This window comes from Sander lucioperca, chromosome 13 (genome assembly GCF_008315115.2).
Source record: "Sander lucioperca isolate FBNREF2018 chromosome 13, SLUC_FBN_1.2, whole genome shotgun sequence".
Taxonomy (NCBI): Eukaryota; Metazoa; Chordata; class Actinopteri; order Perciformes; family Percidae; genus Sander; species Sander lucioperca.
This window is the reverse complement of record NC_050185.1, coordinates 28,134,933-28,158,197: the sequence shown is the minus strand read 5'-3', so window position 1 is coordinate 28,158,197 and position 23,265 is coordinate 28,134,933. Positions and strand designations below refer to the sequence as shown.

General features: G+C 44.1%; 1 protein-coding gene and 1 long non-coding RNA gene across 3 annotated transcripts in view; both read left to right on the top strand.

The window, feature by feature from the left end:
* gemin5 (gem (nuclear organelle) associated protein 5) overlaps positions 1 to 21,172 on the top strand; it is a 38,632-nt gene extending 17,460 nt beyond the window's left edge. Inside the window, exons 12-28 of one of the 2 annotated variants that reach the window (XM_031307931.2) lie at positions 1,391 to 1,464; positions 1,892 to 2,073; positions 2,660 to 2,799; positions 3,075 to 3,246; positions 3,342 to 3,551; positions 5,900 to 5,962; positions 6,066 to 6,186; positions 7,406 to 7,497; positions 9,603 to 9,740; positions 9,857 to 10,004; positions 11,456 to 11,575; positions 12,931 to 13,141; positions 15,362 to 15,616; positions 16,360 to 16,522; positions 18,100 to 18,577; positions 20,692 to 20,779; positions 20,923 to 21,172. In XM_031307931.2, coding sequence (XP_031163791.1) covers positions 1,391 to 1,464; positions 1,892 to 2,073; positions 2,660 to 2,799; positions 3,075 to 3,246; positions 3,342 to 3,551; positions 5,900 to 5,962; positions 6,066 to 6,186; positions 7,406 to 7,497; positions 9,603 to 9,740; positions 9,857 to 10,004; positions 11,456 to 11,575; positions 12,931 to 13,141; positions 15,362 to 15,616; positions 16,360 to 16,522; positions 18,100 to 18,577; positions 20,692 to 20,779; positions 20,923 to 21,087 — 2,820 coding nt within the window. In that variant the 3' untranslated portion in view covers positions 21,088 to 21,172. Of the gene's footprint in view, positions 1 to 1,390; positions 1,465 to 1,891; positions 2,074 to 2,659; positions 2,800 to 3,074; positions 3,247 to 3,341; positions 3,552 to 5,899; positions 5,963 to 6,065; positions 6,192 to 7,401; positions 7,498 to 9,602; positions 9,741 to 9,856; positions 10,005 to 11,455; positions 11,576 to 12,930; positions 13,142 to 15,361; positions 15,617 to 16,359; positions 16,523 to 18,099; positions 18,578 to 20,691; positions 20,780 to 20,922 lie in introns of both variants that reach the window. The other variant, XM_031307930.2, reaches the window with a different exon arrangement.
* A 1,314-nt stretch (positions 21,173 to 22,486) lies between these two features.
* Positions 22,487 to 23,249, top strand: LOC118496579. Its single transcript, XR_004899169.1, has 2 exons — positions 22,487 to 23,053; positions 23,136 to 23,249. It is a non-coding gene; the product is annotated as an uncharacterized LOC118496579 (long non-coding RNA).
* The last annotated feature ends 16 nt before the right edge of the window (positions 23,250 to 23,265 follow it).

Below are 23,265 nucleotides of genomic sequence, written 5' to 3'. Positions count from 1 at the left end.
AATGTGATCTTGCGATTATCGATTATGAATATTGCGATATCGATATTCATTTCGATATTTTTAAACGTGAAATTACAAAAGTTATGGGAAAACGCATCAAAATAGATTCACAACAATATAGTGCCCACTGAGACTTATGTATGGCTCTGTAGTGCGGCTGGACCACAGGTTGGTAGTGGATGAAAAATATTCAATCTTTCCGACTCCAAACTCTGCCTGATATAAACACTGTTCATAAAGTTGCGGGATAGCTACCGGTGAGAAATAGATGCGGGATGGGATTACTTTTGGCCACTAAAGTTTCCTCTTCAGTCTCTCTTATTTCGTCTTCTGCCTGAGAGACACTCGCTTTCTTACTTTTGTGTTCTTTCTTTTGCTCCGCTCACTCCCTTCGCTCTCTCTTTAGGTCCTCTCTTTTCTTTCCCTTCTCTGATTCGTCCCGTTTAGTTATCTCTATCCATTTCTTCACTTACACTGTCGCTCTGTCGAAACGTGCACACGTCACGTGGTGCGCTCCATAGGGTTTGTCACGTAGTTGACCCGTGCGCTGACGTGCAATAACGTGCAGGTGGCACGGTAACTGGCCAATGAAACGTGATCATTACAGCGTTTCAAGCTCTAAATCAAACACAACTAAGCCACACAGCCAACGGACGGGACGCAGCGCTCCACAAAATAAACAAAATGCTGCATACTTATTGTGACACTTTCGATATAATATTGTGCAACGTGATATTGCGATAACGATATTGAGTCTATATATCGTGCACCCCTACATCCAATGATGTCGAACAACAGCCAAAGTAATGTACCGTTCAGCCAGTCGCTGATTGCTCCGGGTTTGTTCCTTTTTAAATCCTGAAGCGCTGAAGTTCATTAGTTCAAGATTCATACTGGTGGTTGCCAGCATTAGAGACCAACGACTGGGCCCCTGGGTCTGTTTTCAGATGGACTCAAGTAGTTTTTCTTTGCATGTTTTAATGTCATCATATCAAATTTTCAGGATAAACGAGACGGCAGCAGTTAACCTCCCTAACCCAAAAGCAAAGATTATATATATTCATGCTGCAGACACTACGATAAGCAGTAAAACAGTCCTTGTATTCAGAGAAATACATTTGTGTCCTCATCTGCTCATGCACACGTGCTCATCTGCAAACTTCAGAAACCCTTTGGTGACCCAGGAGCGCCTGTCAGCCACGGTAGAACCTGACAAAAACACTGCGGGTGTAAAATAAACTCGCGTGAAAAGTTCACAGACTCCAGGTTATGTGGTCAGATAGCAGATATGGTGGCCGGCGTTCGCGGCTGCGACGGTTTATTCCGCTGAATGTGAGTGATTGCAGGTGATTTGAAATAGGTTGTGACGGCGAGCTCTGCTTCCCAACAGCACAAACTGTCTCCACACACCGACCTCCGCTGGAAGCCAGATGGGAAAGTCGTCGCCATCGGCAACGAGGACGGGTGAGTGGTCCGTCTCCCAACAGGCCGTCAGCCTGTGGAGTTCCCGTGAGGGACCAACTGTCCACTGACAGTGTTTAGTCTTTAGGCTGCAGAACAAAGAGAGAGATTCGCGCTCCCCAGCAGCCGCACCAAACTGCGGGCTAGAGACGGGTGTCTCGTGCCAGAGAGAGGGAGTAAGAGCTACGCTGCCAAGAGAATTAAACTCAACTTATAAATATTTACAGGCAGTTTCAGTGAACATCTGGGCACCCACTGCCAGCGGACTGTTCGGTAAATGAATCGAGTGGGATTAACGGATGTTAATTCCTCCTACTTCCTTCTCCCTAGTTTATCCATGTCTTGAAAATGGTTTACTTTAAACTCCTAATGGAAGTTGTCGTGTTCCCTTTGTTCTGTGTGTCTGCCCCCCCGTTGCTCTCCGCTGCAGCTGCATCGATGTGTACGAGGCTCCCGCTCTGAAGCTGCTGTGCAGCATCCAGCAGCACCACAAGATGATCAACACGCTGCGCTGGCATCACGGCCACGGCTCCTCGCCGGAGCTGCACTGCCTCCTGGCGTCGGGCTCCAGCAACGCCACCGTCTACGTTCACGATCTCCGCCCCGTCATAGGTGGGAGGACACCTCACACGCATTGCATTATTCAAACCTGTCCTACTTTTATTTGCGAGCGCTTGTGTTTTTTTTTTTGCCTGAACCTGAGTATTAAATAACCTGACATTTTAGATGTGTAACATTTTAACCCTCCTGATGTCCTCGGGTCAAATCTGACCCATTTTCAAAAAGTCTGTATGACAAATTTGGGTTTCTTTCAACCAAATTGTTAACAAAAATACCAACGTGGATGGTTCCATACAACTAGTAAAGTAAATTATCAGTTCACTACTTTCATTAAATTTGGGTGTTGTATGCAATTTTATGGCATTTGAAAAAAATTTTTTATAAAAGAACGTTGAAAGAAATCGGAAAAAGTGCAAAAAAAACGCTGAAAAGTGCCAAAAACATCGGGGGGAAAGCGAGAGAAGTTACGGAAAAGACGACCAAGAACGTTGACTAAAAAGTTTTACTTTAAAATTTTGACCCTGACCCTGAAAAACCAAAAGTTGCTGGTTGGTCGACGGGAAGACAACACGAGGGTCAAGAGCTCGGTGGGTATAGACATTGGTGTTTTATTTTATGTTTTTAACCTTTTGCACAGAGAATCCTCCAGAAAGCCCCGTGGTGATGACGGAGCCGTTTCGCAGGCTGTGTGGTCATACCTCTAAAATCACCGGCATGGCCTGGAGTCCTCACCACGAAGCACGGCTGGTCACCGTCTCATATGACGCCACGGCCCAGGTCAGTACCAGGCCAGCATTATGGGTAAACAAACACGTTCCCGTCAGATGCACCAGACTCCGGCTTAAGCGTGATTTATACTTCTGCGTAATATCTACGCTGTTGCGACGTACGTGGAGAAATGACTTATTTTTGTTAGCTAATGCATCAAACATTTTCTATTTCATTTTCCATACTTTGATTTCTTGTTTTTCTTTGTAATCCCCCCCCCCCCCCCCCCACCCCCACCCCCCTTTGCGATTTGTGACGTCGTTGGATGTTTTTGTTCCGTTGAGGTGTGGGACGTGCTGCCAGAGGCGGCTGTCTGTAACTACCGGGGCCACAGCGGTTACCTGCTGTGCGTGGACTGGTCGCCTGTCGACCCGGATGCCATCTGGACGGGAGGGAAGGACTTCACCCTGCAGGAGTGGAGAGTCTCCAAACAAGAGTTTAAAAAGCCACCCAAAGGTGAAGACGCCCAGGACCCACGTCCTCCAACACCACCACAACGGCTTAATCGGTGTAACCGGCAGACTGTAACGTTCACATGCTTCTCCTCTCAGGGAAAAAGATGGTCGACCTGAAGGAGAAGATGAAGGCCAATCCCAAGCAGAAGAGGAAGAACAAGAAGGCGTCTGTGGCCGGAGGAGCTACGCCGCCGGAGATGAACGGAGAGACCGTTACAGGAGGCGAGAAGGCAGCGGGACAGGAGCTGTCTGGGGAAGAAGAGGAAGATGAAGTCGGCTCTACCAACAGTGCTGTACCTCCATCAGGTAACGGAGTAGTTGTTACTAGGCCTGTAACAATTATTACATAATGGTATAAACGCAACATTTTTACGTAATTGCCGTTTCTTTGTTTGACCGCTATTAATTGCTAACATTAGCTAAGGTCTTAAAGGGTAACTACTGTTTTTTTTTTTTAACCTAGATCTATTTTCCTATGTTTTGTGTCTAAGTGACTGATAGGAACAACAATCTTTGACATTGGTCCAGTATTAAGCGAGATCGCTGCAATCATCAGCGGCGAAACAAGCTACAATGTAAGTTAGTAGGACAATTGTCCAGCCTGTATTTACCTTCACAAAAGTGCTCGTTTTGCCTCTGACAGGCTCAGATTAATATTCTAAGTGTCTGACAACATTATGGAAAGGATCCCTTCAGAGATAGACCTTTAAAACCTCTTTGAGACCTTTCTGTTTAACCAGAAACAGCTCTGAAGTCGTTAGTGCTAAACCCACCAGACTCCATTTAGAAAAGCAATACTTTTAGCGTGTATATATATTTTGACATGTAAATCGGTAAAGTATGTGTTTATTTCAACCAAAACTAGAGTTGTGATGTTTGGAAAAGTGGAAAGACGACCCAAAACGGCATTTCATAGTTTTATTTTTTTTTCTGCCGATTTTGAATGAAGTGTATTTTACGATGCTAAAATTACTGTTTATTTACATGGAGTCTGGTGGCTTTAGCGAACGCAGTTTCGCGGATGTTTTTATGTTTAAAAAAAGGATCGTACTCTTTAACAGAAAGGTCAACCTCCTAATCTGAGCCTGTCAGCGGCAAAACAAGCACTTTTGTGAAGGTAAATACAAGCTGGACAATGTCCCTGTTAACTAGGGTTGGGTACCGAAACGCGGTGCCAAAAGGGCACCGGTTCCGACCTAAACGGTAGTAACGAGACCGAATAAGAACGAAAATTTCGGTGCCTTATTTCCGTGCCTGACTTTACACTACACTCAACAGCAGGTAACGTTAGCCTACCTTTAGCTAGCAGCTGGATTAAACATGGTTAAAATGCTGACAGCTAACGTTAAACAGTGTAAAGTGTGACTGTATTTCAACAGTCTGCTCTGCAGCGCAGCAGATGCCGACGTCGGAAAAACACAGACGGTGCGTTCACTGAAACTGGTAACCTACAGCCTCGCGGTGCATTCAAAGTTATTGTAAAATACCCTTTTTCCCATCTGGTGGTTGTTTTTGTCATTCAACAGCAATTTACTGGTGAAATAAGTTATTGTTTATTATAAGTTATAGTTATTACATTACTATTAAATCATTTAATTTTGACCATATGGCCGTAGTAATAAACAAGTTGTTCTTAAATGTCGCAGACTGTTGTTTAGTACCCTTCTTTTTTTTTTCTTCTTTTAACTTTCTTAAAAAGTATCGGTTCAGGCACCGTTTAGGCACCGGCACCGTTTTAAAAGTACCGCTTTTACCCAACCCTACTGTTAACTTACATTATAGCTTGTTTCTCCACTGCCGACTCCAGCGATCTCGCTTAATACTGGACCAATGTCAAAGATTGTTGTTCCCATCAGTCACTTAGACACAAAAACATAGTAAACTAGATCCAGGTTGAAAAAAACGGTAGTTACCCTTTAGGGGTCTGACTTTTGATGATTTTGTTGAGAAATGCCAAATTGTAATTATATAACTGATTATTGGTGCTCTGTTTTTATTGATGAGGATACATGTTCTACTGTCAATGTTATGTTCATTTAGGAAAAATACAATATTTTATGATAAGAGGCGTTGCTTACTTTATAGGCTGTGTACCTGTCTTATTACATTATCTGGGTCACATAACAGGGATCTAAGCAAAATATGTATCCAGGCATTCCGTCAAAACTTTAATTTGTTTGAAAAACAAATACATAAAAATAGATTTTTAAATTGGACTAAAAGACAATTATATTGTTAATCGCAATTATTTCTGAGACAAATAATTGTACAGCAAGATTTGTAATTGTTCCAGCTCTAGTTGTTATGGATAGTTGGGGTGGCAGTAGCTCAGTCAGTAGGGAGTTGGGTTAAACACCAAAGTGTGGTGGTGGTGTAGCTGGACTGGTGCCAGTGCACCTCCTGGGCACTGCCAGTATGCTCTAGAGCAAGGCACCGAACCCCCAACTGCTCGGGGCAGCTTCCTCACTCTGACATCTCTCCATTAGCGCATGTATAGGTACTGTGTGTGTGTGTGTGTGTGTGTAATTCAGGCCTGTGTGTAATAACAGAGTGAAAACATTGTAATTTCCCCTTGCGGGATTAATAAAGTATACATTATTATTATTATGTAAAAAATGTTTAACTGTATAACCAACTTCATTCTGAAATTTTAGTTTCAGCCGCCTTTGAGACACAACGGAAATCTTTCACCGCTGTAAAGAGCAAAGACAAACCAGGTACGCACCGAAAAGTTACGAAACTAACTTCAGCTGAATGTGTATACGTGGTTATGTGTGTGTGTGTGTAACTGTACGGGTGTTTTGTGCATTTTGTATCCAGACTTGGCCCTGCTGAAGAAGAAGAAGCCTCGCTCCATGCTGCCCATCAGCACCTCCATGGACCATCGGCCCAAAGAGGATCTGCTGCAGGACTGCATCACTCTGGCCTCGGTCAAACACAGCGCTGGTAAGACCCCGCCTGCTACGCAGCACGGGAGTTATGGGAAGCCAAAACAAACATACGCAGCGGAAAATATTTATAGTAAACTGAAACTAAACTAACTCCAACAACTAAAGCCTTCAAGAAAAACTAAACTACAACAATCCATGTATCATTCGAAGTGTGTGTGTGTGTGTGTGTCTGTGTGTGTCTGTGTGTGTGTGTGTGTGTGTGTGTGTGTCTGTGTGTTCTTTTAACTATATTCGTGGGGTCCAAACTACAGCCTGGATCGGGCCGAATTTTTCCATCCGAACCGAGCCCGACAGGCATTATGATATTTGTGTCCGAGCCCGACACAGTTAAAATCTCGTTGTTTTTTTTTCTCATACTAATGACACATGTACGTTTGTTTGTGTGGAAAGCTTTTATTAAGCAACTGGAAGGCATTCGGAAATGTCAACAGATGAGATCATCAGCGCACACGGGGGAACAAGCTCACGTTAATCAGCTGTTTAATTTAAAATGTTCAATGTGTTAACCTTTCCTGCTTGCTTCGCTTCCGACCGTGGTCAGAAAACCTGGGGAGACTCGTTACCTCCAGGGCTGACGTTATATAACGTCGGGGTTAAAATCCCGTTTCTGGTGAGCAGATGAATGAACTTGGCTTTCAGTCTGGGGTTTATCTCGGACACCTCACACACTGTGTACAAAACTTAAACTTATTCCCCCAACTCTGCTCCGGTCACATCTACACGTCTGCTTCCTCTTTTCTCTATCTCTCTTCTGCCCACTTTACACACACACACTGAGCTCTCTTAAAGGAGCCGCAGCACCATTTTACAGCAAATGCCTTATCGCGCTGATGTGACGGAGTCCGACCCGAATCTGACCATCATTTCTAAATATCTGTCCGAACCCGGCTCGGGTCGGGTATCCATGCCTTAGTCCAAACCCTGGGGAATCCAGCATACTCGTGGGGTCTGGACAGCTTTGTGGGGCCAAAATGCTGGACCCCACAAGTTTAAAGGGCTGTTTGAGGGTTAAGACTTGGTTTTAGGATTAGGGTCAGAATTAGGTTATGGTTAGGGTGAGGGTAAGGGTTAAGGTTAGGCATTTAGTTGTGATGGTTAAGGTTAGGGTAAGGGGCTAGGGAATGCATTATGTCAATGACGGGTCCCCACAAAGATAGTGCCACGCAGTGTGTGTGAAATTGTGTGTGATATTGTGTGTGTTACAGCTCCCCCTGCAGGGTGTGTCCCAGGCCAGGGAGAGCACGTCCACCTGGGCCTCTTCTCTGACAGACAGGCTCTGTACCGCATGTTTGAGGCAGAAGGTACGTTGGTTTATCTTAACGTGGAGTAAAGGCTTTCCTGCTGTTGTATGTCCACTCTCTGATTAACACTAGATCAGGTGATGAAACATGTTCATGCCCTTGGGGGGGGATTTCTTTTCTTCACTTTGTTAATCTGCCCATTTGTAGTTTCACAAGTTTAATTAAAGTGTACTTGCAGCCGGAACGTTTCGATACGCAGAACATGCTCGTGATGCACACAGTCACCGCCAGATTAGTCTCGCATTGCCAGCTCTATCTCCACAGCGCTGTGGAGGAAGGTCTGGCTACACCATAGATGCATTCTGGGATAGGAGGAAAAAAAATTCTGGCGCTTAGCTCCGGGCGCTCTGCAACATAGTCACGGGAAGGAACTTGTTTTGGTGGAACATTTGCACCCCGCAAAAGCAAAACACCACATACAATATTAAATGAAGTTAACTGTTGACGCAATACGGTAACGTGAGCTATTTAAATTAGCTGATACATGGTTAAACCTCATGAGCTCTTACCATTGTATCTCCGTGTGTACTTCGTCCACAGCAATCCCACCAATCGGTCCCAAAACGTCCCAGTTAGAGAGGAAATGCCCTAAACATATTCTTTGTTAATTTTTACAATCATTCCCTGAAAGAACCAAGCAGGCCAGTCTTGTTACACGATCCAAATTTTCTTCAAAAGTTGCCATTTTCGGTGTGTAGCTCGCTAGCTTGTAGGTTGTTGTTGTTGTTGTTGTTGTTTCCCGAAGCAAACGGAGTATGAGAACGGCAACACACACACACACACACACACACACACACACACACACACACACAGGATGTCAGGCAATCATCCTGGAAATGTACTCCCTCCGTTGATCCAGACTACTGCCAGATTCAAACCCTTCATATGCTCCTGATGTAAAATCGCAGCACTAAATCATGGCCACGTCAGAGAATGTCTAATAAGGGGAGAACTTCCACTCTCGGGAAAACTTCCGGCTTCTGAACTGGTTGCAGTTCCACTCTGGTTCCACATGAGGACGCTCACGGGCGAGTGCAGAAGGAATGGAGGTCTATGAAGCTATACCCCTCAAAATCCACTTTTCTCAGGATATCATTGTTTGTCTAGTAATTTGAATGTTGCATTCAAAAGGGTTAGCCCTAAGCCCTAAGCCCTAAGAAAATACACACTGCTGTGTGCTTTTTTGTTCTAAAAAGCCTTTTAAAATATCAATGACATCATACACATATACGGCCAAAGATACTGCTTCACGGCAAGCTCTGAGTCACTTCCTTTTTTCTCTCGAGGCATCGACAACACAGCTGACAGGCTAGGCTCTCCCTGTTAATACACGTGCTAGAAAGAGGTTTGGCAGAGCCCGTCTATTCTGGTTCTGCTTCGGATGCCGTCAAGCGGGATCTATGGTCATAATCAGTCCTTCACTGACCAATCAGCATTCATTAGCAGAATGCTAGCGTGTTATGGTCAACAACAACTCAACCTGTAAGAAATCAAAATGACATAAGTACTCGTTCATTCAACTTCCGGCCTATAATCCATGTTGAACTTGCAAAAACTACAATCAAATGTGATATTTCTCAACGACAATCTAGCAAAAGAGACAAATTTAGCCGTCTAGCTCCATAGACTCCCATTCATTTTGCACTCGCCTGCAATCACCTCCAGTGGAACTCTGGTGAAACTGCAACCAAATTGGGTACAATGGGTAGACTGGCTCTGGCCACATTCAGCCCTGACAAAACGTAGCAATATGTTTTTTTTTGTTTTAAACAGAAACGGGGGTGCATTGAACATCCTGTTGTCCGCGCAAACGCTCTTTTTATTACCACGAGTTTACAGGCACGTCTCTGCTGATTGGGTATCACCTGTGACACAGCCAATAAACGAGAGACTCGCCCGCCAAACGAGAACGCAACGCAAAGCCCGTTTCACACCGCTCCGAGAAAACATGTCGTTCAACCAGGAAACCGTAGCAAAACGGTGCACGCCGCTTTTCATGTCAGGAATTCCAATGCGCGCCAGGTTTCAGCTCTTGGAAAAAGCCTTTTTAAAATGCAGCGACATTTCTGATGTTGTGATTGGCTCCGCTGTCTGCTGTTCTTCAGAGGAGGGCCATGTGGAGGCGGGCCACTTTGACTCGGTGGTGTACCTGCGGCTGTGGAGCGGAGACCTGCAGGGGGCGCTGCAGCTCGCCACCGAGAGAGGAGAGCTGAACGACCACCTGCTCTCCCTAGCTCCTATGGGTAACGACTTGTCTTGTGTCGATGAACGCTATTCCTATTAATGTCCAAAGCCGTTGAGGGACAGCGTCAGGAGGCTTCCAGATGTGTTAACAGTACTCGTGTGTCTCCTCTTGCAGCCGGGTTCGAGGTGTGGAGCCGGACGGCGGAGGCGTTCGCCAGGCAGCTGTGTCTGCAGGAGCAGTACCTGAAGGCAGCGTCCCACCTGCTCTCCATCAACCGGCTGTACCCGGCCGTCGACCTGCTGCGCTCGCACAAACTCTACAGGTTCACCCTCTTCATCTTCTGGGTTTTGAACGAAGTGAAAAGAGTAGGGCTGCAACCAGGGCTGCGTGATATCAGAAAATATCTAATTGCGATTATTTTGACTGCTATTGCGATTGCTATACGATTCACGATATTGGAGGGAATTATCGTTTTTGTATAATTATTCTCATTTTCATAAAAAATGTACATTGAAAGAAATTAAAATGATTATAGTGTGATTTATGCGAGGATCTGTACCAAACAAAGATGTTTTCTGTAGTCTGTGGGATAGGATCTGTAGGCCGGGACGTCTCTGCAGCAACACGATACTTCATTCAGAATGGTTAGACACATATTTTGCCGTTAACAAATATTGCCCCCCTCTTGCAATTTGGATATTGCACTAGTCCATATTGCGATTTCAAATACAATTGCGATTAATTGTGCAGCCTTAGCTGCAACTAACGGTTATTTTTATAGTCGTGGAGTCTGTCGATTTATTTCCTAATGGATTAGTTGTGCGGTCTCCAAAATGTCAGAAAATGTGGATCGCTGTTTCCCAAAGCCCGGGATGACGTCCTCAAATGTCTTGTTTCGTCCACATCTCAAAGATATGTATAGTTCACCGTCACGGAGGAGAGAAGAAATATTCACATTTAACAAGCTGGAATCGGAGACGTTTGAGATTTTTCATTAAGAAAATAGACTTGAAATGATTAATCGATTATCAAAATAGCTGGCGATTGACGTTTCAACAGCTGGAAGAGAAAGGACACGCGACTGCAGAGGTTTCCGGAAAGCTCCGTTAATGATCGAGAGGCTGACTGAGCCAAACAGAGTCATCAGCAAAAACGGCGGCGGTACACTGTGAACAAGGTTTTCCAAACTAATGACTCGTGTCCAGCGGTGGAAGAAGTATTCAGATCCTTTACTGCATAAAAGTACACCACACTGTAAAAATACTCTGTTACAGGTAAAGGTCCTGCATTGGAAATGTTACTCAAGTAAAAGTCAGTAAATATCATCAGGAAAATGTACTTAAAGTATTCAAAGTAAAATTTCTCAATGCAGAAAAATCCTCAAATTTTAGAAAGTGTAAAGGATCCAAACAGTTGTGTGTTTAATGGTCTACATCAGATTTTACAAATCTGTGTCTCATGTGTTTTATGTGCAACATCACATTTAAGCAGCTGAAATCAGAGAATATTTTCCTTTTTTTCATATAAAATGACTTGAAACGATTAATCGATTATCAAAATAGTTGGCGATAAATGAAATAGTTGACAACTATTCGATTCACCATTAAGCTCTAGAAATGAAAGTTATTATATGCTCTTCTGTTAGTCATACCGTCACAGTGTTTGTTTAGTTTGCGTTATAAAATGAAAGTGCTTTTTCTATTTGAACTCTGTAGTGTCTCCCATCCAAATGAATGAGACAATGCTTTTCGTTTTTACAACGTGTGTTGCCAGGGAGGCCATAGCTCTGGTCAAAGCGCGGCTGCCCGCGGACGAGCCGGTCCTGAAGGAGCTGTACACCTGCTGGGCCGGCGTGCTGGAGAGGGACGGACATTTCTCTTCAGCTGCCAAATGGTGAGTAGGCAAGGGCAGGGCTACTTTTATGTTTTACATGTCAATGTTCTTTTATACAGCACCTTTTTTAGTGCTTTTTGTACAGCACTTTGGTCAGCTTAAGCTGTGTTTAACCCTCCTGTTGTCCTCGGGAGTAATTTGACCCATTTTCAAAAAGATTCGATATCAGAAATTTGGGTTTCCTTCAACCAAACTGTCAAAGAAAGTAACGTGGATGGTTCCGCACAACGCTCTTCAAGTTAAATAAATGATCAGTCCACTACTTTCATTGAATTTGGTGTTATATTAAATGTGAAAGCATTTGGAGAAAATAATGACATAAGAACGTTGAAAAAAGTAGCAAAAATGTTAAAAACCTTTTTAAAAACAACAAAAATGTCAAAATACGACAAAATCATCGGGAAACGTGACAAACAACGTGGGGAAATAAGAGTGCAAAAACGTCGGGAAAAACTTTAAAGAAATTGTGAAAAGTGACAAAACAGCGGGGAAATCGACAAGAACAACAAAATGTTGAAAGAAAATGTTTTTTATTGAAATGTTGACCCAGAAAAACAAAAAGTTGCACGGTCGACGGGAAGACAACACGAGGGTTAAGGGCGCTTTCACACCTGCCTCGTTCAGTTCGGTTGAATCGCACTAGAGTTGGTTTTCCCCTTGGTGCGGTTCTTTTGGGCAGGTGAGAACGCAGCAATCGCACTCGGGTGCGTACCAAAAGCGGACCAAACAAGCGCACCGAGACCTGCTTGAAGAGGTGGTCTCGGTACGCTTTCAATCGAACTCTGGGGCGGTTCGTTTGTGGTGAGAACGTGATCTGACCCCAACCAACTTTTCTATGTGTACTCCACAAGTCTGAGCTAAACGGCTCCTGTGGTCAGGTCTGCTTTGCGATCTGTGATGCAGCAGAGCAGCAAACTGTTACAGCTCGCGGTGTTTCTCCCACAGAAACAGACTGCGGTCAAGCTCGCCGTCCCTCACAGCTCTGTGGTCAAACCAGCCGACGCTAAATTTGGAGACAGACACCGGCAGAGCAGAGCAGTTTCGGTGACAATGTCTGATTATTTAAATGAAATGAGCTGGTTTGACCATGGAGATGCAAGAAATATTCACTAGTCCAGACCACAGAACCTTCTTACTTTATTTACTTTCTTGATCCCGCCCCCAGACGCATTTTGGTACGCTTGGACTTTTCCGGGTGTGAAACGAAACCGAGCCAAGGGGAAAATCATTCCAAGTTCGGACTAAAGCAAAACCGGCTGTAGGTGTGAAAACGCCCTAAATGTGCTCTAGCAACGAACTTGACCTACGTACTAACTTCCATTGTTTTCCTGTTTGTTTTTCGTCCCGTCTCCCAGCTACCTGGCTGCTGGGGCCAGTTTCGACGCCGCCAAAGTCATCGCCAGGAAGAACGACGTCGCCTCGCTGAGGACGGCGGCCAGTCTGGCGAGGCTCTCGGGAGAGGCGTCTCTGGCTCAGTCGCTGGCGCTGCGCTGCGCCAAAGACCTGGCTGTGGCCCAGGACTGGACCGCCGCCCAGGACGTCCTGAGCTCACAGGACAGCCTGCTGGTCAGTGGGCAAAACACATTGTTTAAAGACTAATACAAAATAATGTAGATTTTCCATTCTTCCTCGCGATTAGGGTTGGGCATCGTTTGGATTTTAACGATTCTGATTCCAATTCCGATTCTTCATTTCGATTCCGGTTCTTATCGATTCTCGATTCCGGTTCTTTGAGGGTGGAGTTGAAACGGGTCACATGCCTATTTTCACAGATAAGAGGAAAGTTTTATTTTGATTCAATGGTGGTTTGCAGTTTTACAGCTTTTTCAACGTAAAATAAAGCCAGACTAGAGCGCTGCTTACTGAGCTCCAAGGCTGCAACATAACAAGCGCCTGGCCGCTACGGAAACCAAAATTTGCGCATGTTAAATTGGAAAGCGATGATCGGATTTGAAACTAAATCCTCTAAACGATTCCAACAAAGAAACGATTCCACTGGAATTGTAATTTTTGAAACGATTCCAAGTAAGAATTGGTTCTCGATGCCCAATCCTACTTGTGATTAACAATTTTTATTTAGATTTTTTAGCAACATACAAAACATACAACTCTCAACCTGAACAAATCCCCCCCCCCCCCCATCCCTTCGTCATCACCACTCACCCAGACAAAAAATCAAGAAAAGATAATACAGTAACTACAGTATTCAAAACCATTCAACACAATAGTAACAAAATAGACAAGAAACAAGAAATCAACTAAACATATGTATAAATGATAACACCATAAGCCCATCATACAGTCTCTCCCCAGCACAAAGCGTCTTAGGAGCCTCCAGAAAGTTCAGCTACTTTCCCGATTTTCTAGTCTAGACATCCAATCTGAAAAAATGTCATATAAACGGTTTGCCAAACGCCACCACCCTAGTCATCTTTCAAGCCCACTCCTAGATTGACGGCACCCCTTCATTCTTCCATCCTCTTAAAATAATCTGTCTGGCTATCATAATAATGCTGATTTTCCCTGTATTTTGTCAATCTGAGAAGGGAACATCACTTTTTGGTGACATCCCTTTTACAAGTCATAAACGCATGCGACCTAAGACGAGCCGAAAAGGTTGTTGGATTCATTGTCCTTGGCTTCAAAAAAATGTCACACAAAACAGGATGATTAAAGCCCGGCAGTGTAAATTACAAAACTTGTATCTATATAAACAATATCTTGTTTTATTTTCTCTGCTGTCCATTTTTCGTTTTTTCAAACAAATACGGCAGGAACTTAATACAGTTTTGGGAGAGGTAAGGTGTACAGTGTACATGAAACACAGGGTGGTAGGACCGGGGAGGACTTAAAATAAACTTGCAAATATTAATAAAAATCATCTTATTGGCAGATTAAACAAAAGGGGAATTCCAAACAACATTACAGAGTCATTTTTTCAAGGTCCTTCGAGAAGTAAAACATTACTCATTTATTCAGCATCTCAACGAAGTCTGGCCGTAAACGCTTTACATTTGACCCACTTAGTCCAAGTTAAAGGACAATTCCGGCACAAAACGAACCTAGTGGTAAATAACAGATGTGTACCCACTCTGACGCTCTCTGGGACATGATTTCATGCTAATCGAATATGTTTGTAGCTTGAAGGACGCTAGCGCGAACCGCTGATTAGCTTACAACGCTAGTATTCGGTGTATAGGGAAAGTAAAAACAAATCGCTATTTATACCACTAAAATGGCTCAAAATATCACCGCACTTCAACGGTAGCATAATGAGGGTCCCTACATGTTAACCGAAGCATTGAGAACTTTGTAAGTGTACAGACAGTTTATTAAAAAGATAGTTTAGAAAGACCGTAGCTCCCTAGACGCCGGCCGCCTGTATACGAGAACGCAAGTGTCTTTATAATCTATCTTTTTAATAAACTATCTGTACACTTACAAAGTTCTCAATGCTTCGGTTAACATGTAAGGACCCTCATTATGCTACCGTTGAAGTGCGGTGATATTTTGAGCCTTTTTAGTGGTATAAATAGCGATTTGTTTTTAATTTCCCTGTGCCCCGAATACTAGCGGTGTAAGCTAATCAGCGGTCCGCGCTAGCTTCTTTCAAGCTACAAACATTTTTATGAAGACGAAGGGTGTCTTACACATAACATAAATGTAATTGACTGCGTGTATCCTCTCCTTCAGGAAGCATCCGACGCCTTGTGAGTGCTTTAGGTTTGACACTTTTTTCTGACTGAAGTTCTGACTCTGAATGTAAACTGTTTGGAACATGTGCAGGTCCACCGGCTGCATCTTTGCGCCGCTGAGCTGCTGGCCGCGCTGCTGGCCGACCCTCAGCCCTGCGTCTCCAGTCACCCGTGGGCGTCGCCGGGCCGGCGTCCCAGCAGCATCCAGGACCGCGTGAGGGAAGTGTGGGAGGAGCACTTTGGGGTCTCCCAAACGTCGGCCGGACAGCGCAGCGCCACGGCTCTCCGACAGGAGCTGAAGTCTGTGGAGAGCCCGACGCCCAGCGCCAACATTCCTCTGAGACAGGTGCACAGTCTGATCCCGTACAGCACGTTTTCACGTGTACGCCGGGTAAAAAGGCGCAAACAAAACGCGTCATTTTGATATTCACGAGAAGCGACTTGCACGCGTTAGAGCAGAGATGAGGCAAGGCCATGATCACACTTGGCGTCTTTTTTGACAAGAAAATGTTGACTAGGGCGCTTTTGTAGTAAAAAAAGAAGAAGCTGGCAGCGTTTTGGTTCCAAAAAGAGCATCTTTTGTTGCTATAACAACAGCTACTGCTACAGTAACCTGGAGCGCCATTTGATGCGGTGTGAGATGAAACTAATCGGTGGAGCGAGCTAGAGAAAGAACAGAGAGAGGGAACGGTGCTACTAACGCTAAGCACCCAGTCATATATAACTTGCTGTGCTCCGACTCCATTTTTTCTTGTTGTTATGGAAACGACAGGCTACCCTGCCTCTCATTGGTCGGCTGTCAAAAAAGCGCTTGACATAGGGCGTTTCTTCAGAAAGAATTAACTGTTTACAACTTCAAAAAGACGCTGAGCGTTGAGCTCCAGAAAAACAGTCGGCGGTGGCGTTTAAAAAAGCGCTCAGGACTTTTCCTCAGCACGGTTTACTCCACACTAGGATTATAATGTAAAAACAGACGCTGACAGCTTCAAAAAAGACACCAAGTGTGAACACAGCCTTAGTCAGATTCCTTTGTCTGACTTTGTCCTGTCCTCCTGTCTTCCTTGGTGCTTGTGTCTCACCCGTCCTCAGGTCCATCTGTATTCATCCCTCCATCTGACCCGCGCGGTGTTGAGCTGGTTGCTGGACGACGACGGCCAGCTGATCAAGGAGCTGTGGCAGGCGGCGGCCTGGGTCCGAGACGCCGGCCACTTCTGTGTCTCTGCAGAGCTGTGCAGGCTGCTGTTCCCCGACGGTACGTCTGTCGCTCCAATTAAACAATCCGATTTGAACTTGGTGTCACGCAACATTTTCATCATTTCATTCTTAGAGACAGATGTTGACTGTGAATGAAACTGTTTTAAAGTCATCAAGCATCAATCTGAACGACTTCTTTGGCTGATTTGGTGAAATTCATTTGTAACCACATGGGCACATAACGTGTTTGCTATGTACCACTGTTGACAGTGCACTTTATGTCAATTAGTTAACAAGAATGTACTGAATCACTCTGGGTTTGGACTACGGGTCGACGGATACTGTTTTTTTTCCGGGCGAATGTCGATTATTAGTAGTTAAAGAAACTGATAAATGCTATTTGGAACTGATACAGTATGCATTTACAGTAAAAATGGAAACACTAAAGTTTGTTTTAATGCTTTAAGCAATTCATATTATTATAACTGAAACTTCAAACCTAATACGCAGTCAAAACGAATAAATGAAAACAAAAATAGTCACGTGTTAACAGTTTGTTTGCAAGTGTTGCAGACTGCTTACAGAGCTGTAGCGGAGCCAAAGTAGCGCACTTTATAGTTAATCACCTGTATTAGTGATTCGTAAAATACAACAGACATACAGATAATCTGCAAATTGCCGAAAAATCGGCCATGATAATGGGCCAGGCCGATGATTGGTTGACCCCTAGTTTGGACTCCTTGTCAGGCAAACCAAGACATTTGAAGGTGTCGCGTTGGAAATCTTTCACTATGTTCTGCCATTTTAAAGGACAGTCAGTGTGAGAGGGGGAGTGGCCAGCGGCTAGAGCGGCAAATGCCAGCGTGTGCTTCTTTTACAATATATATTTAACGATATGTTTTGCATTTCTAATTCAAACAACGTCAAACTTACACTTACTCGTGCCCGTAGCAAGACACCTGTCAAGTTTGAAATCAATCGGACTAACGTTTCGAGAGAGATGCGCGTAACACGCAGACACGCAGACAGACAGACGTTCCTGCAATTTATAGATAGTTTTTGGACCCTATTTCCCCATGTTTTTGTGTCTGTGTGACTGATGGGAACAACAATCTCTGACATTGGTCCAGTATTGAGCCAGACCGCTGTAGTCGGCAGCGGAGAAACAAGCTACAATGTAGCGTAAATGGGCAATTGCGCACCAGTCTGGTGAGTTTTGCAATGGTGATTTCGGGGCTGTTTCATGTTAAACAAAAAGGATCTTATGCTTTAACAAAAAGGTCTACCTCTGTAGGGATCCTTTCCATAATGTTGTCAGACACTTACAATAATAATCTGAGCCTGTAATCAGCAAAAACAGAACTTTTAGTGGACGCTAACTGATGGTGAGCACTTGTCCTGTAGGGTTACATTACAGCCCGGTTCATGGCTGCCGGTCACAGCGTTCTCGCTCAATACTGGACCAATTTTCCAGATTGAAAAAATACTGAAATTACCCTTTAAGCCTAAACAATGATTTGATCAATCAATAGATTAGTCGATAATGGAAAGGATATGGAGCCATAATGTATTATCATTTGTGTTTCTGAGCTGTAACTAGAGCTGTCCCGTCACCATTTTATCATTTTCCACCAGGCGACATCAGAGTTTGTTCCAGGAAACGCCCCAAAACACTCGATCACACCGAAGGAGAAGCCAAAGCTGCCGCCGACAGTCTGCAGGCGTTTGTCCATTACCACCGCCTGTACCAACACTGGTGGACCCACTCGGCCCAGATCCAGAGCCGAGTTCCCCTCTCGGCGGCCGATTCCAGCCCCGGAGACGGCGCGAAGGACGGAGCGGTGAACGGAGGCGTGTCGGAGCCAGAGGGGAGTGTCTGCCCGGCGACCGGGAGCTTTGGTGAACTGGACTTTGACGCGTCCGTGCTTCTGTCCGAGCATCACGCCGCCTGCCAGGCCACTCAGCGGTCGGTGCGGGAGATCCAGGAGCGGCTGGCGGCCATGGTGCTGCAGCACAGCAGAGCCCAGGGAGGGCAGCTCCACCCTGAGGAGAAAGAGGCAGACGGGCCCATCGTGCAGACCTCCACCGCCAGCGAGTCATCAGACAGCCAACGGTGAGGGCTCTCAGTTATTGATTGTTAAAGGAACACGGCGACTTATTGGGACTTTGTCTTATTCACCGTATCCCCCAGAGTTAGAGAAGTCCATACATACCCTTCTCATCTCCATGCGCGTTAACTCTGTCTCCTGGAGGTAACCGGCTCCATCTAGCCTACTGCTCCCAGTAAGTGACAAAATAACGCCAACATGTTCCTGTTTACATGTTGTGATTTGTATAGTCACAGAGTGTACAAATAACAAGGTCCCATGAGACACAGCCATCTTCTAACTGTATATAAACTGGGAACTACAGTGGGGAGAATGAGTATTTGATACACTGCCGATTTTGCAGGTTTTCCCACTTACAAAGCATGTAGAAGTCTGTAATTTTTTTATCATAGGTACTCTTAAAGCAGCCATATTATGCTCATTTTCAGGTTCATAATTGTATTTTAATGTTGTACCAGAATAGGTTTACATGGTTTAATTTTCAAAAAACACCATATTTGTGTTGTACTGCAGTGCTCTCTCTCACTGCTGCAGATCCTCTTTTCACCTGGTCTCTGTTTTAGCTACAGAGTGAGACCTCTTTTCTTCTTCTTCTTCTGTACTATCTTTGATTGCACTCGCACATGCCCAGTAGCTCAGATGTAGATCATGTCAGCTAGCTAGCTCCATAGACAGTAAAAGAAAGGCTGTTTCTACAACTTCGGTCAGTTACAAGGCAGGATCAGCTGGGAGACTTCTAAATGAGGGCGCACATGGAAGTAGTTCTTTTGTAGATTATGGTGAACTTGTGTGTGTTGTAGCAGTGCTTTGCTATTGAGAACGAGGTAGCATGCTAGCGTTAGCATGCTAACGGTACGAGCTAATGGTTGCGGTTAGCCTGCTCGTTTCGGCTTGTGACGTCACAAGCCGTGCCGATTTTGAACAGCTCACCCAGAGACTGAAGGCAGGACACATTCAGAAACCGTATCTCACTCTAAACAGCATGGGTGGATTTTTTTCAAAGTTTGTATGTGTGTGGAAGCACCAGAGACACAACAGAACACCCCAAATCCCAGAAAAAGTGTTTTTTTCATAATATGGGCACTTTAAACTGTGAGTGACGGAATCTAAAACAAAAATCCAGAAAATCACATTGTATGATTTTTAAGTAATTCATTTGCATTTTATTGCATGACATAAGTATTTGATACATCAGAAAAGCAGAACTTAATAATTGGTACAGAAACCTTTGTTTGCAATTCCAGAGATCATACGTTTCCTGTAGTTCTTGACCAGGTTTGCACACACTGCAGCAGGGATTTTGGCCCACTCCTCCATACAGACCTTCTCCAGATCCTTCAGGTTTCGGGGCTGTTGCTGGGCAATACGGACTTTCAGCTCCCTCCACAGATTTTCTATTGGGTTCAGGTCTGGAGACTGGCTAGGCCACTCCAGCACCTTGAGATGCTTCTTACGGAGCCACTCCTTAGTTGCCCTGGCTGTGTGTTTCGGGTCGTTGTCATGCTGAAGACCCAGCCACGACCCATCATTTAATCATATTAAATGTACTTAACTATTAGAAGGAAAACTTTGATTATGAACTTCATTGTGGATTCCTTGCAGTGAAGCATGATATTCAGGGTTTATACAACCTCTTAAACATCAAGTCTGACATCAGCAAAGAGAAAAACAAACAGAATGTTTTGTTTTTGGGCCAGTGAGAATCCTTCACTCCGACGGACGGAAACATTTCTCGCAAGTAACGAAGATGCTTAGGGGAAATGTATCGGAATAAAAGTATACATTTTATTTGGGCTATGTAGTGGAGTAAAAGTTTCCAGAAGTATAAATAACAAAGTACAATTCTAAGTACAGTCAAGGGCGTAACATTGGAGGGGTTGAGATCTTCACTTTTGAGCCAAATTGAAACGTTGAACGTCAAACACTCGGTGTGTCCGGGCCTTAAAGGAAACTATAATATGGTTTTTGGGTGGGTTGCACTGGCCAGTTTGACGCCCTCCCCCCACACCCCAATCATCCCCCTGTAAATTACACCTATGAGTTCAGTAACGGAGCATTTGTACTTTGTTACGTTCCAACACTGCCTTTAAGCTTCTGTGTTCTCCTCTCCCTCCCTCAGGCCGGAGGAGCCGGAGACTCTGCTGTTTCTGTCTACCAAGATGTCCCAACAGCAGAAACTGCTGGCCGACCTGCCTGACACCGTCAAGGTACAGAACACCTCCCCAGTGGTTTCCCAAAGATAAATAATCCACACACACACGTTACAAGGACAGAAATTTCAATAAACTGAAGGATTAAAGTGTGAAGTGGTAAAGTGCTATCCTCCCCTTTTGTCTGTGTTCCCTCTCAGATGTTTCCTCATCCAGACGTCGTCGAATGCTGCCTGGTTCTGCTGCACCTCAGCAAGTCTTCCCCAGCCGTCTCCGAGTCGCTACGGCAACAGGCCAAAGATCTGCTCCGCAAACACGGGACCAGTCCCGCCGTCCTCAAAGCCTCCCAGCAATTCCTCACCTGACTCTCTCAGCAGTAGCACTGAAAGAAGCACTTCTACTGTACAGCTTTTTTTTTTTGTTGAATTAAAAGACAACTTATTACAAAAATGTTTACACATCTTGATTCTGTTTTTGAGTCTACATCCTGAAACGGCCTGAAGGAAGCTCAAACTGATTTGTGTCAGGGCAGGACATTTTCGATAAATTGATTGTTAATCATTCATCAAGCAAGAATGCCACATTCTCTGCTTCTAGCTTCTCACGTGAAGATTTTCTGCTTTTCGCTGGCGTTTTATCATTGAAATTAGGGCTGCGATATTTGTTAAATGCAAAATATGTGTCTAACCATTCTGAATGAAGTATCGTGGTGCTGCAGATACGTCCTGGGACTACAAATCCCATCCTACAGACTACAGAAAACATCTTTGTTTGGTACAGATCCTTGCAGAAATCACACTATGTGACTATAGTACATTTTTATTTGTGTTTTAATGAAAATGTTGATCCAAAAAATGTATCATTCCCTCCAATATCGTGAATTGTATCGCAATCAGTCAAAAATAATCGCAATTTCACATTTTCCTCATATCGTGCAGCCCTAATTAAAATATCTTTTTGGAGTTTTGGAAAGTTGGTCTGACAAACCCAAAAAATTGATTTGACATGACTTTGGAAAATCTGGGCATTATGACATTTTGATGACAAAACGAATCCCATCAATTTAACCTTAACCTTTCTTCTTCTCGTCGACCATGAAAAAAAAAAAAGTTTTGTTGCTTTTTCCTACGCTTTGTCACTTCTCCGTGTTTGACAGTTTTCTTCCAGTGTTTTTGAAGTTATTGTGGTTTTTGTCGCTTTTCAAAAAAGCTTATACTTTTCCCCACGCCCCAAATTTGACCCGAGGACAACATGAGGGTAGCCTGACGTGGTCATACTCAGATTCTAGTCAGAAAATGAGTCTGATACTGCTCCACTGGGCTGTGATTATGGGGCGTTTCAACCCAACCAGGAAAGAAAATGCTTCTGCACTCAATTGGATAAACCTACAACCAATCAGAGCCCCCGATCTACTTAGCAACCATCGGGGCCAGCTGATAAATTAAACTTTTGCCGAATCCCATAGTGAGGACGGTAAAAACATCTTCCGATCGACAAATGCCTTGATCGCGGTTCTCTGTTCCTCTTTTAAAATGAATGCGCTGTCGATATCTTCTATAACAGACGCGATGGCGGAATCTACACATCTCAATTCTCCAGCAGCAGCCATCTTTGTTGTAAATTAATTCAACCCAAGCGCTCTTTGGTGATGTGGTTGATTACGTTGCTGTTGATCATCTGTCCATCATCGTATAAAGCCCGCCCTGACAATTTGATTGGTCCAAACGGCTCTGGTTCGAGCATAGTTGCTCCACAACGGATCAAGTCCAGACCGAACTTCCCGACCTCAAATGATGTGGGTGGGGCTAAGTTTGGCTGGCATCCAGGCTAACACGAGAGTTAAGCGGGCCAAAACTGCCCAACTTTTCAAATCTGTTTGGGATTTAAATTGAAATGTTCTAAAACTGAAAAAAAGCTGAAAATACAAAGAACTTTTGCTTGATGAATAATTGATACATCCGTTTCAGCCCTATTTTTTTTTTTTTTTACAACCTAATAACACCTAAAGTCTCCATGCTATCTCCACCTTGGATGTTTCAGTGAGTGCTGATGGTCATGTTGCTCTGTGTGCCGCAGCAAAGCTCGTTGTACACCAACCAATCAGCGCGCAGCTCATTTAAATATTCATGAGCAGACCATATAAGGCAGAAAAGCTCTGGTTTCAATCCTGGCCCATTTAACAGGGTAGCATGAGGGCCAAAAGAACAGCAAAAGGGACATTTTTAACCCAACATATGTTACATACACTATTAGGAGACCTTAAGGAACAGCGTGAAATACCCTATATAACCATTCTATCACCCCTTTAATAGATTATAGAGAACTTTCCAGGTGAGTATTTTTTAGAGAACTTTCCAGGTGAGTATTTTTTTAGAGAACTTTCCAGGTGAGTATTTTTTAGAGAACTTTCCAGGTGAATATTTTTTTCAGACAAGAGTTTCTAACCATCTTAAATGAACCCTTTCAAACTTTAGATGTTAAAACGAGCTGTGTGTCAGTGTATGGCTGCTAGAAGGAGGAAAAAAAATGAAATACTTTAACAT